The sequence below is a fragment of the Ranitomeya imitator genome, chromosome 1 (genome assembly GCF_032444005.1).
Source record: "Ranitomeya imitator isolate aRanImi1 chromosome 1, aRanImi1.pri, whole genome shotgun sequence".
NCBI lineage: Eukaryota > Metazoa > Chordata > Amphibia > Anura > Dendrobatidae > Ranitomeya > Ranitomeya imitator.
In genome coordinates, this window is record NC_091282.1 from 139,710,120 (window position 1) to 139,723,801 (window position 13,682).

Consider the following 13,682-nt stretch of genomic DNA (forward strand, 5'->3'; position numbering starts at 1 on the left):
GTAGGAGGGGGTGTTACCCATGCTTATCATGCGTCAATTGTTGTTTGATGCTAAAGGGTGAAAATTTTTTCCATCCTGAGACTAAAGAGGAGTTCAAAATTCGGCATTTTTTGACATGCGATTCAGATTATGTGATTTATTTATTGCAATGTCCTTGTTCATTATGGTATGTCGGTGAGACAACGTGTGAATTCAAAACGAGAATCAATCAACACCGACATACCATAAGGAAGAAACGCATGGACTTACCGGTGTCTAAACATTTTACTGAAAAAGCACACACGGAAAAAGAGCTTCGGTTTCGTATTATTGATACGATACCAGCCCTAAGGAGAGGGGGAGATCGGGTTCAAATGTTGAAAAGAAGGGAAATGGAGTGGATAATGAGACTAAAGACTTTGAAGCCATATGGTCTCAATGTAGACTTCAAATATAGTCAGATTATGTGAAAAAATATGGTATACGATGTTGGTGTGTTCTTTCCCTACCTACTATTTGGGTTTTAATATTTTAAGTAACGGAGTAATAACATTTATTCTTTTTCTTCTTTTTTTATCTCAGGTGTTTCAACCTATGCTACGATCGAATAGAAACATAGAAAAATGGGGATATTCTTCGGTCACGGGGACGTCGGTATTAAATATGTAAAGAATTGTTGAGAAAAAATATTTTTTACTCTCAAAACATATTTGTGAATTAATTAAAAATAAGAAAACTTTTTCAAAATGAATTTTTTCTCTTCTTTGTAATGTAGTAGTGGACTCATTGAATATGTGTCTTTTGTATGTTGGTCTGTGTGGTGGTGCTCGTATATATTATATTGTAATAGTCTGGGTCTAGTATGGTCCCAATAGGTTTGACCTGTTAATATGAGTCCATTTCTACGTGCTGTAAGTAGATATCTTAATAATGTGGAACATTAATAGCTCTTTGACCGGAGTCCCCTGTGGGCGAAGTTATCCCACATTAAAGATGGCGGCCGGACCTTCGGCGGTGCTCTGCGCAGCTGCGGACTGTGGCATTATGGGACGCTTCTGGTCCTGACGTCACGGGCATGCGCAGTGTGCGCGGAAGGACGCCGAGGATCATGAGACAGGATAATGAGACTGTTATGAGATTTGTATAAATGATGGCTTTACCCATGTGTTCACTGCTTGAGAAAGGATCTTGTATCCGAAACGTCGCCACGCCATCCAGGCAATAAAGTCCACATTTTTCTTTACTTTTTGTGCTGCTTTTCTTTTTTCTTCATATATATATATATATATATATATATATATATATATATATATATATATATACTGTATATAAATCACTACTTCTGATGTGTCTTTTTTGGAAATACTTCTATTCCTAATGGAATAATGATTCAGAAGTATCTTCACCTTTACTGTGCATCGTGCTGTTCCTCTCATATTCCTTGAAGAAGTCTATAAATACATTGACAACTGTTTCCAGTCCTTGCATTTTGACACAATCTTGAAGCAGTGATTAGACAAGGTCAGACTGAGTGGACATCCCCAACTGGTGTACTGTGATATGATTCTCTCACACGAGAGAATTGTATCACAGGTGCGGAGAAGATGGAGACCTTCATTTCTCCATCTTCTGCATTGTCTATGTCTGCGTAAATAAAACTGTACTCGGACTTGTTTGGCTGTGCGTCATCCGATTTGTGGAGCCACTCGCAGTATGCTGCAATTTATTTGTATCATAAAATCATAGATCATAGAATCATAGAATTATAGAATCATAAGATTGTTAGAGTTGGAAGGGACCTCCTGGGTCATCTGGTCTAACCCACTGCTCAAAGCAGAATTCACTAAATCATCCCAGACTGATGTCTATCCATCGTCTGTTTGAAGACTTCCTTTGAAGGAGAACTCACCACCTCTCCTGGCAGCCTGTTCCACTCATTGATTACACTGTCAAAAAGTTTTTTATAATATCTAATATGTGTCTCCTCCCATTCAGTTTCTTCCCATTAGTTCTAGTCTTTCCTTTTGCAAATGAGAATAAAGATGATCCTTCTACAATGTGACAGCCCTTGAGATATTTGTAGACAGCTATTAAGTCTCCTCTCAGTCTTCTTTTTTGCAAGCTAAATATTCCCAAATCCTGTAAACGTTCCTCACAGGACATGGTTTGCAGACCAGTCACTATTCTGGATGCTCTTCTCTGAACTTGCTCCAGTTTGTTGATGTCTTTTTTAAAATGTGGTGCCCAAAACTGGACACAGTATCCCAGATGAGGTCTGACCAAAGAGGAGTAGAGGGCAATAATGACTTCACATGATCTAGACTTTATGCTAATACATCCCAGAATTGTATTTGCCCTTTTTGCTGCTGAATCACACTGTTGACTCATGTTCAGTCTGTGATCTATTAGTTTACCCAAGTCTTTTTCACATGTGCTGTTGCTTAGCCCTATTTCTCCCATTCTGTATATGCTTTTTTCATTTTTATTGCCCAGATGTAGTACTTTGCATTTTTCCCTGTTAAAAATCATTCTGCCCATTGCTCCAGTTTATTGATAACTTTTTGAATCCTGTCTCTCTCTCTTCTCTAGTATTAGCTATCCCTCCTAGCCTGGTGTCATCAGCAAATTTAATCAGTTTACCCTCAATTCCTTCATCTAAATCATTGATAAAGATGTTGAACAATACAGGGCCCAGGACAGAGCCCTGTGGTACCCGACTTGAGACATTCTTCCAACTAGATGTGCAGCCATTTACAACCATTCTTTGGGTCCAGTCACTGAGCCAGTTATGAATCCGCCTATCAGTTGCCTTGTCCATTCCATATTTAGTCATTTTTTTCAATAAGGATTGTGTGAGATACTACAGTATGTCAAATGCTTTGCTGAAGTCAGGATATACAATATCTACAGCATTTCCGTGATCCACACAGTCAGTGATTCTGTCATGGAAGGAAAATAAGTTAGTACGACATGACTTATCAACCCATGCTGTTTAATCACTTCATTCTTATCCAGGTACTTACATACATGTTGTTTAATAATTTGCTCAAAGATCTTTCCTTGAATAGACGTCAGACTCACCAGCCTACAGTTCCTTCGGTCCACCTTCTTCTCCTTTTTGAAGATAGGAACAACATTTGCTCTTTTCCAGTCTTCTGAGACTTCTCCTGTTCTCAAGAATTTTCAAAGATTATGGAGAGTGGTTCAAAACATTGTTCTGCTATCTCCTTTAGTACTCTTGCTATAATTCATCTGGACCTGGAGATTTGAATTCATTTATGTTATGTTATGTTTCCTCACTATCTTTCTGTTTATAGATATACTGGATTCTTCTATTCCTTTAATGGGACAGTGAAAATCAGTTGATATTACATTTCCTTTCTGAGAGAAAACAGATGCAAAATAGGAATTTAAAAGTTCAACCTTTTCAACATCCTTTCTTGCCATTTCATCATTTTCATCCTGTAAAAACCCTATAGCATCTTTGACTTTTCTTTTACTTTTGACATGTCCACAAAATCTTTTTTTATAGCTTTTGAAGTCTCTTGCAAGCCTTAATTCATTGTCAGCTTTAGATAATCTGATTCGTGCCCTGCAGGTTCTGCAGACAGCATTATATTCTTCTTTAGATATGCTGCCATCTTTCCATTTGATAAACATTTCTTTCCTCCTTTTTTAGCATGTGTTTAAGTTCTGTGTTCATCCATCATGGTTTCCTTAAATGCTTTATATTCTTCCCTCTTTTCAGAATTGTTAAGAATTGTGCTTTGCGAATCTCATTTTTCAAGATTTCCCATCCTTCTTGGACATTTTTGTCCTTAAGGATATCCAGCCATTGGATCCCTCTGATTCTCTTTCTGAGTTCCCTAAAATCTGCCTTTCTGAAATCTAACCTTGACGTCTGAGTCTTTATAGGTCTTCCTCCTCTAGGCCATATCAGCATGTGAAAAACAAAATGCAGATCTGCACCACCCCATAGCACTCGTTTGATGAATACACTCGTGTAAGTGAGCCTTTACATTGATATCAACAATCCTCCTGGACACTTGGATGTATTCCTGCAGAGAGGACATCCTATCTTCTCTTCCTCTTTGACCACCACACTTACGTGAGTATGTGTGAAAGAGGCTGCTGTAGACAGACTTGTGTAGTGGCATTTGACACTGATATGTGACGAGAAAGGTGGGAGGAGGTGGAACAACGCTATTCTCACAAATACACAGGATTAGTAAATTGATGACTAAGGGATATTTCTTGTACAAAAGTATAATATTTTTTGGTTATTTGTTTGACTTTCAGACCTGAATGTACACCATATTGGCTTTAAATAAAGCAGATGCCTTTTTCTAAGTAAACTTGTCATCATAATTAGACTCTAAGCCAACACAACGCCTTACAATATTGCATATTGCAACAGGTATACTGGTTATTTCTTCATCCATGCTGGAGCTGCCTTCCAGGCCAGGACTGCATGACTACTCGTGAGGGCTGGACGGCCCCATGACTATTCTATTCACAGATTCAAAGCAGAACTTTATTGTTTCATTTATGCTTCAAAGGAAATTTCAGAGAGAGACATTTTTTGGAAAGTTATTGTAATTCTATAAAGCATTGTGAACTGCTTTGGAATCTGTATATGTGAAAGCATACAGGTGTCATTTAAATCATTATCAGAACTAAGCAGACAATGTATTTTTAAATATTTGAAGATATTTCTGGAAATTAGAAAGGACCTTTCAACAAATTTTACGCTGAGCTGGACAAAAGATGTAAGAGTGGCTGCAGAACAGAATAAAATGTTTTTTTTCTTTGTTTTTTCTTAAGTTCGCCTCTCTGTCGCAGAGATTTTAACAATCAAAGTGTTGGCACTTAATGAGTTAACTTTTGTTTATGTCCAAGTGGGAGTTACCAGGCAGAAACCCATAGAGGGAGAAGAAGTACATGCCCCCAGTGAAAGTTGTCTGATAACACCGACTGAAATTTAACTAAAGTTAACTCATGAGGCACCAAATACTTTGCTAATATCTCCGGAATGTATAGGCAAAATTAAGAGAGAATAATGTTTTATTTCACTCTGCAGCCACTATTACATCAAGTGTCCGGTCAACTTGTAAAATTCAGCGATGGATCCTCTTTGATAATGTAAATTATTAAACTATTCACCATAGTACATTTATGGATGTGCATTATGTTTGCATAGAAAAAAAGTGATAATCTGAATAACATTTTCTACAAGGACTTGTGCATCAGCGCTTGTAAGAGACAGAAGCTTGACCCGTGTGCTTTATCCATTGCCCTTTATTAGAAAGATAATTACAGACATGCATCAGGTGTAGCAGACGTGGAGGACAGGAGTTATTTACGAGAAGCTTCTATACCGTGCTGTTTCTAGAGACAAAGTTGGCGGTAATCTTATTATCTTCTCATCTCTGCCACATTTAGCCAATTTATTCATTTTCTTTAGATTTCATCCATTTGTTTAGTAAGATTATGCTCCATTTGAAACAACTTGGCTAAAGCTGCAGATACAAAGGGGACTCATACCATGATTAAGTGCAAGTTTGTTCGAAATAAGTAAGTTCAGTCCACGCTACTATGTTTATTTGGATGTTTTTACGTTTTTATACAGGAGGTTTTAGTTCCATAAAAATGCGGTACATTCTGGTATCCTCCATTTTGATACAGGACCTCAAGCACTGAGGACTCTCATTTCTAAATATTTTTACGTTTTTACACATTTGCTGATAAAGAAAACATTTTTTATCAAGAAATGCTGGATTGCCTGATCTTTTGGGTATGAAGAATAGCTCAATATGCTCATGTAGTTTTCGGTTCATTTATGTACTATTGGTTTATTTAGCAGTGGTGAGAAGAGAAGAGCGAACCCGAGCTTAAACGTTTCGGGGATTCATACCGGACAGTTAGTGTATGGTAATAAATACTGAACATGGAATTCTCCCGGAAGTCCATTGCAATGTTCACAGTTCCCAGGGAAGTGAGAGAGAGGGAGAACTGTTCTAGCTGAAATGTTCGAGTACCTACTGTCTTCAATTGGGTTTGGGTTTTGTTACTCAAACTGAACTTTGGAATAAAGTTTGGGTTGGGAACCAGAGCCCGGACTTCCAGGGGGTCGGTTCATCTCTAGTGTTGAGCTAAAATTCAACTGGACTTGGCTGATCAGAATCTAATTTATTTGTGGCACTTTGGTAACTGATGTGAACACCTTACATAATAATGTTTAAGGCAACTGAATTACCAAAAAGAGTATAGATACAGGGAACTTTGTGTACAAAATCTCTGGACTAGGTTGTTGAAAAAATGTACATTTGATTTTGACCACTATTTAAAGAGATCTATGGGCTTGGAAGAAAAGTCTGCAGTCACTATGTGACTTCACACTGCGGAATGATGACAGCGTACGCACCATGACAGTGTGCTCTAGTAGTGAGTCAAGTGACTTTATGGATGCGATTTGCAAACTTGTGGTCAGGCGCTGACTAGAGTCATGTGCTTCTCACTTCTATTGAGAAGAGCTGGTTACGTCTAGGTAGCATATGACCGCAAAATGAGGTCACGTGACCCGGGGAATACACAGGAATCGCCAAGCAATCTGCAGTCTTGTAGAATGACAGCAGAATTTTCTTCTCAGTCCAGAAAACCTTTTTAACCTATAAATGGTCATTTTCGAAATACTGAGTATTACTTGTAATATACATCACTCTATGATAAGAAATCTGATGATGCGATGACAATCATGTAATGTCCACATCCCTGTTGTAGATCCAACTAAAACTAACAAACAAAACTACACAGCACGATGCACTATTTTATGGTGTAAACATTTCACGCATCATCACAGGAACCAGACAGACCCTACTAAAGTCAGTGGGGTCTGTCTGGTGCTGCTGGTGCCTTGCATGCAGGGGGCCTTGAACTTCCATTATTTTAGGATCTCTGTTCATATGATGAAAAATAAAATATGAAAATAAGAACTCAGAAGTGAACGGAGATTAAAAATGTCTGATACACATCTGTCTCACATAAACTAGACTATAATATATATATATATATATATATATATATATATATATACACACACACACAAACTATCTCCAACCTAGCCTGCAGTTGTGAGCACAGTCTTGGAGTTGCACCACAGTTGAAAAGCCAGACATGTTGATTCTCCATGATGCTCTACACGTCCATTACTGGTTGATATAAATGCCATCATCTTATAAGTTTATAGAAAAGAAAGTTTAGGCACTGGTTGTGTGAGCCATAAATGACAAATACCAGCTTCAAATTGAAAACCGCTACAGTCCATTTGGCTACTTATTTAAGGATAGATAACATTTGGAAGCACTTAAATGCGAGGCTACTGTGGGCACCGACCAGACTTCAAAAATTCCATTAGTTTTCACTCATCGGGAAAACAGAAAATCATCTTGACTTGTTCCTTAATGTAAATGTTAAAGCGCACTAAACCTAGAAGCCTTAGTAATTTGGCAAATAACACATTTTAAGGAAGGACGGCATTCAATTTTACAGCTCGTTGGCCAGGCTATTGGCATTCCAAGGTACTTAAAAATCAGATATCATAATTTGAAACTTTTTTAGTCATCAACTTTGAGTTAGGAAAATTGGGCATTTGTTATAAAAGAGATCTTTTCCTGCGAGAGAAAGAAATCATCTATTTTCCAAATCGGATTTCATTATGCAGTTTTTTTTTCCAGAATGGACTACATTAAACTGATTGATCATCTCTCACGGAAAGAAAGAAGGATAGATATGTTAATACTTTGGTAAATGTTAGATTAGAGATCATCACATTACCTAAAAATTATAAATCTGTGATGGATAAAAAAAAGGGATGAAAAAGTAGGTTTTGCTTCAAATGAATATTTAATTGACGAGTGGGTTTCACAGCAAGTGAATAATATCAACTCTCAAGCTTTCAATGGTTCATTTTAGACAGAGCAGTGAATTGAAGTTACCCAGAGAAGTCAATCTGGAAAACAAATGAATTTGTCTAGACCATAATGGGGTACATTTTGCTTAAAGGATTAGGATATGAGCGTTAGCCACTGTGACAGATTGCATAATATCACGTGTTTCCTGCCAGCGTGTCTAATGTTATTGAATTTTTCGACTGCCCCATGTTGGTGAATTATTAAAGAGCTAATACAATATTCAGTTTGATGACTGATCCATTGGTTTTCCTTTTAAAGCAGAAATGACCCCATAGCAAAATAAGGAGTCCCATAACCCTAGAATATCGAGGGAATGTCGGAGTTCTGTCTCCTATGGATATGGTTCCCGAAACAGCAAGAAGCAGCAAGAGTTTATATGAAAAGAACTAAACAGTTCCATAAACAAACCACAAACCCAGCTCATAGCAGCAACAATCGTTTCCATGTTAATGAAGCTCATTTTTCCTCTTCCAATCTATGAAGTCGCCTTCTATTTATACTGTGTAGCATCATTAAAATAACATCTGTCTGAATATGCTGTGATGGAACTAACATCTGCCACAATGCAATATAAAAAGGATACATATTATCACACAAAAGAAGTAACAAAAGAAATACAATAGCAACTTGGTTTTCCCTTTCTCAGAAGGGCAGTTACTGGTGTGGGAGGCATCTTTTTGTCCAAATTATGAAAATTCTGTAGTCTTTAGAGTCTCTTATGGCAATTTATGCAAATGATATGAATCACTTCCTAATCATTAGTCGCTGGCTCCATAGAGTCATACCTTAGGTATGTCATACATCTGCCCGTCTCATGGTATTAATAGGATAATAGCTTCTGAAAACATCAGCTAGACTGTCTGATACTGTCTACCTTTATGTTTCATACCCAATGAAAATGATCTATCCATCCATCCATCTATCTATCTATCTATCTATCTATCCATCCATCTATAAGCAGAGTTGAAATGGAATGAGATAAACTAATCAGTTTTTTAATGGCCTGACCATGACCATGAGTAGTAAATCTGCAGCGGCTGCCTTTAAGACCTCTCTTGCCCTCATCAACTAAACTAAAGGGCTATAGGGAATTACCGGAAAGGGGAGCGGGTGGCTATTAGGTTGTATACAGGGAGGGGGTTGGTGGGGGAAATAAACTTCCTTTCATTTCTGGACCTAAGTGCAGGGTCAATCAATACCAAGAAACACTCCGGAAAATATGTCTCTTAAGAGAGGACTCATTTGCTGAGCTCAAGTGCTTATTAAAGCTATTCCGGATACCTTTTGACTTTTTGTTCTAATCTATAATCTAATGGCAGCAGTGTTGGCTTTACTGATTGCAGACTTGTTTCCTTACAAGATAAATCTATATGCTGCACTGTTGCCAAATAAACAAAATGCATCCAGGCTTTTTTTTTTGTGCAGTCCCTCTCATTTAATGGTGTTTTTTTTCCGCAGATTGATACAGATGTTCTAAAGCAGAACTCTTCATCGGAACAGAGGTTGACAACGTAGAAAAATGAAGCGGCAGAAGTACTAAGGGAGAAGGGATTTATTTTATGGATGCGGTCACTCCCATTGTGATATTTATATTAATTTGGGAGATCAGATCAGCGCCTGCTCACACAATTTAAAGCCCCAAAGGCTTCATTATCTTTCAGGCAGTGAAAACGAACTACACAGTCTGGTAAGCACTAATCTCATCCATTCCTTTCATCCTTAGACCAACTCCTACAAGCCAAGACGAATCGGTGTATTTAACAAGACCTTTCCCCCTTCCACCTAGGGAACTTAAGGAGCTGTTCCATCTACAGTGCTCATGGAGAGCAGATAGGTCTCTGGAAGGCATTGGGTACAGCGCAGAGGGAGTCCAGGTTGGGGTAAAAAGTCTAAGCAGTGCTTGGGGCAGGATCAGTGGAGGATCAAAACAGGGAACAGGTGCAGGAGAAGACAGAGCCAGAGCTAGTGCTGATGTGCTGAGCACAGGTGCAGCCTGAGGCAAGAGGAAAAGGGAATTTAGGAAATCTGGAAATAGAACTGACCAGGTGGAAGACAATGATCCAGGACAGGTGTGAAGCCTGGAAGACATGAATGCACATGGAGGGGATTCATTGTGCATGTAAAGGTATCCTAACATTTGCTATTTACTTTGTGTTTGGTTGCCATTATTTATTGCATACTTCAATTTTCATCCCTTATTCCTACTAGTTTCCCTATGCTACTACCTGCATCAGAGACTACATGACCTGACACAAGCGATAAAATAACTTAGGACTGTTCCATAAGCTTCATTTCCAAGCATGGCTGCATCTTGCATCACCAGAAGGAAGCACAAAGACTGTTCCTTAAATCCTTCTAACCCCTGATAGGGATTACGATTAAGCTCTCTCGCCATCATCTCATTATACACCATTTGCTCGCCAGACTCAGGTCTGCAGATGGCACAGGGGGTAATCCACATGGCGATCCAGCACCACCTCATCGCCTCCTGTGCCCAATCACCCCCTCAATTCCCTGCACGACACCTTACACCTTCTGATGGAAGCGATGAAGTTGTCACACAGTAAAGTCTCCACTTACCTGTCACTAGGAGTGGTGCCCAGAAGCTGACACTCAGCAGGAGGCTTGTCACCTCCTTAAAGATCATGTTTTTGAGGGGGTCACAACAACCAAGGTAAAAGATCCCTCCAAGGAAGCCCAAGTCCGGTACAATAAGGGGAATGTGCAGCTGTGTAGAACTCCTTCCTCCACAGTCAGCGGCTGATGAGAGGAGTAGTCACTGCGCCTGAGGTGCGATTTATATCCGATGGTCTGAGGACAAGGAGACAGCTGAGCGCTGTGTATACAAACACAGGCAACGTGCCGGCTCCTCTGCCTTCGATCAGACAAGTAGCTCCTTCTGCTGGGAGAATGAATGAAGAGACTGGGAAAGAGAATGGAAAGAGGGAACGTGGCTGCACCGCCCAGACACCTGCTCCTCCTGCTGACTTACTTCATCCTCCTCACTTGGGCTTTGCTTCTGCTCCTGCCTTATAGGCACTCCAACCTGAGAGGAGGGGAGCAGCAGCTGCGGCTCTTCTGGAGGGAGAGGATCCAAGCCTGTGATGGCTGGGAGCTGAGGCTGGGAGGATGCTGAGCACAGGAGATCAGTGCACAGATTTACATGCACGGTGCACAACTATCCCAGTAGCATGAAACTGGTGTGGCTGGGCTGCTTCACATGCAGGCAGAATGGCTGAGGCTGCTGGAAAGGAGGGGGAGTCCTTCCACTGCAACATTGGCTGATAAATACAGAGATAACCATCAACACAATCATCACAATATAACACTTGTCACATGGAGATCACACTAGTATACACTCTATCCAGAGATCCTACTGCAGCAATGTGCGGAGAATAATGCAGGGACGGAGACCGGGCTCTTTAGGGGATCGTTGAGACAAACGAATTCAATGTCCATGTGCGGATCTGATGCTGATACACTGACTAATGCAAGTCCACACAGACCGATATAAAAAAATGGCAGAACTACTTTGATCAGTGTCCTGGATCAGACTCACCCATTATAAGTCAATGGGTGCATAAAAATCGGATCCGATATAGGTCACCAATACATCCATACATCATGCGTTTCCTGATAGAGACATGTCAATAATAAAGGAAAAAATATATCTGACCTTTTATTATTGAAGTTTATCACGTACAGACAGATCCAATATGGGTTACGTATGAACCCATACGTTATGAGTTTTTCAGGGATGCATTAGAATTATATAGATAACGCTATTACATTGTTCATGAAGAAAGTGCACACAAATGTGCAAAACTGCACTCGAACGTGAAAAAACGGACACACCGATGACATTAAGATGAAAAATCATCATTCATTTCTGCACTGAAAATGGCTGATTTTGCAAAGGTTTGTGTAAATCTGACTTTACTGGAATGCTTGTCAGCGGCTGCAGGTCACAGTAGTTTCTGAATGGGTGTACTGATTTATATATGTAGAGGTGTTGAACATTTGCTGAAGATAACGATCTGATCCATAGCCACCAGGAGTGATTCTGACACCAACATTAAATGAGGGAATGTTAATATTTTAGCCATTTCCTTTGAAGTTGGATCAAGGTCTGATGGTAAAGACCGATGACAAATGTATAAATTATGAGGTCGATATATGAACAGTTGGTCTCCATTGATTACTGCCTTTTAATTAATGGCGCACCATTCTGGTAGCACGGCTTCATTTTTATGGTGGGAGTCTCTCCATTTAGAAAGACCCTGTTTAATACTAAGGAGCAAAGAAATTTACACTGATCACCATTAACCCTTAACATGAAAGACTATGGACATTTAAAATGTACTTACATTTTCAATTGGGTTTTGTAGCTCCAAGCATCTGTGCCCTCTGCCCTTCTTATCTGGCAGACACGCCGACTTACTCACCGCCGCGGTCTCTGTTACTTCCTGCTCCGGCTGCTGATGCCCAGGGTGCGCTCAGATCGCTGGCCACTTTGCTTAAGGCACGTGCGCAGTCCCATCCTTTTGAAGGGACAGTGAGCTCCATCCTAAAATGTCCCCAGCCAAAGGCTGGGAGACACTCATTATTTAAAGCGCCTCTACCTGAAGGGAGGTGCTTGTGCAACGTCGTAAGTTTGTTTCTAAGGTTATGTGCACACGTTCCGATTTTTGCTGCTGATCCGCAGCAGTTTCCCATGAGTTTACAGTACAATATAAACTTATGGGAAACAAAAAACGCTGTGCACATGCTGCGGAAAAAACACGCGGATACGCAGCGGTTTTACATTCCGCAGCATGTCACTTCTTTCTGTGGATTCTGCAGCGGTTTTACAGCTGCTCCAATAGAAAACAGCAGGTGGAAAACTGCAGTGAAATCCACAAAAAAAAACGCGGTTAATCCGTGATAAATCTGCAGCAAAGGCGCAGCGTGGACCATTCTATGTGTGCACATACACTTACACTCTTGTTAGTTCTCAGGTCCCAGTGCTTGTATTCCTGTGTACCTGCCTGTCTATTAGCCATGCTGCCCGCCTGTCTATCAGCCGGTCCAACCTGCACCTGCCCGTGCTCATCTGTACGTTAGCAGGACCAACGGTACCTGCCAGTGCTCATCTCTAGATCAGCCAGTCCATCCTGCACCTGCCAGTCCTCATTTCTACATCAGCTGATCCAGTTGCACCTGCCAACTTTCATCTCTAGATCAACCGGTCAAGCCACACCTGCTAGTGCTCATCTGTCCATCAGCTGGTCTCATCTGCATCTGTGACTCCCGTGCTTTTACAGCGCTGGCCTGCGTCTACTGGACCTTCCTTCCAGCCATCCCAGCTGCCCTTCCCTACGGGGTCAGCTGCCATCTACCCAAGGTCAGTCCTTGTGTAGCACCTGGTCCACCTCCTTTGTCTTTCACGGTATCATATGCCGCTGTGTATCTGAGGTCAGATCAGGTGAGGCTCATGGTTACAACCCTCCAGGCTTTGCTTAAACCCCGACACAGTGGTTCCACCACCCAGCCCATTACAGGTTTGCACCATTTACCTTCTATAGTCTCCATTTTGCACTGTCAATTGCCGCAGTATGAGATGGTTAAGAAGCCGTCAGTCGGCCTGTTCTGACAGGCCGGTTATAGCTCTTATAACTGTATTTATCTATATTTTATTGAGCTTCTTAGGCTGAGTTCACATCATGTTTTACCTTAATTTTAAGTGTTCCTTTG

At 40.4% G+C, this 13,682-nt stretch overlaps 1 protein-coding gene across 1 annotated transcript in view; it reads right to left on the reverse strand.

The window, feature by feature from the left end:
- Window positions 1-11,177, reverse strand: part of EDIL3 (EGF like repeats and discoidin domains 3) — a 1,157,741-nt gene extending 1,146,564 nt beyond the window's left edge. Inside the window, exon 1 of the mRNA XM_069751317.1 lies at window positions 10,530-11,177. Coding sequence (XP_069607418.1) covers window positions 10,530-10,596 — 67 coding nt within the window. The 5' untranslated portion in view covers window positions 10,597-11,177. The remainder of the gene's footprint in view (window positions 1-10,529) is intronic.
- Window positions 11,178-13,682: the final 2,505 nt, after the last annotated feature.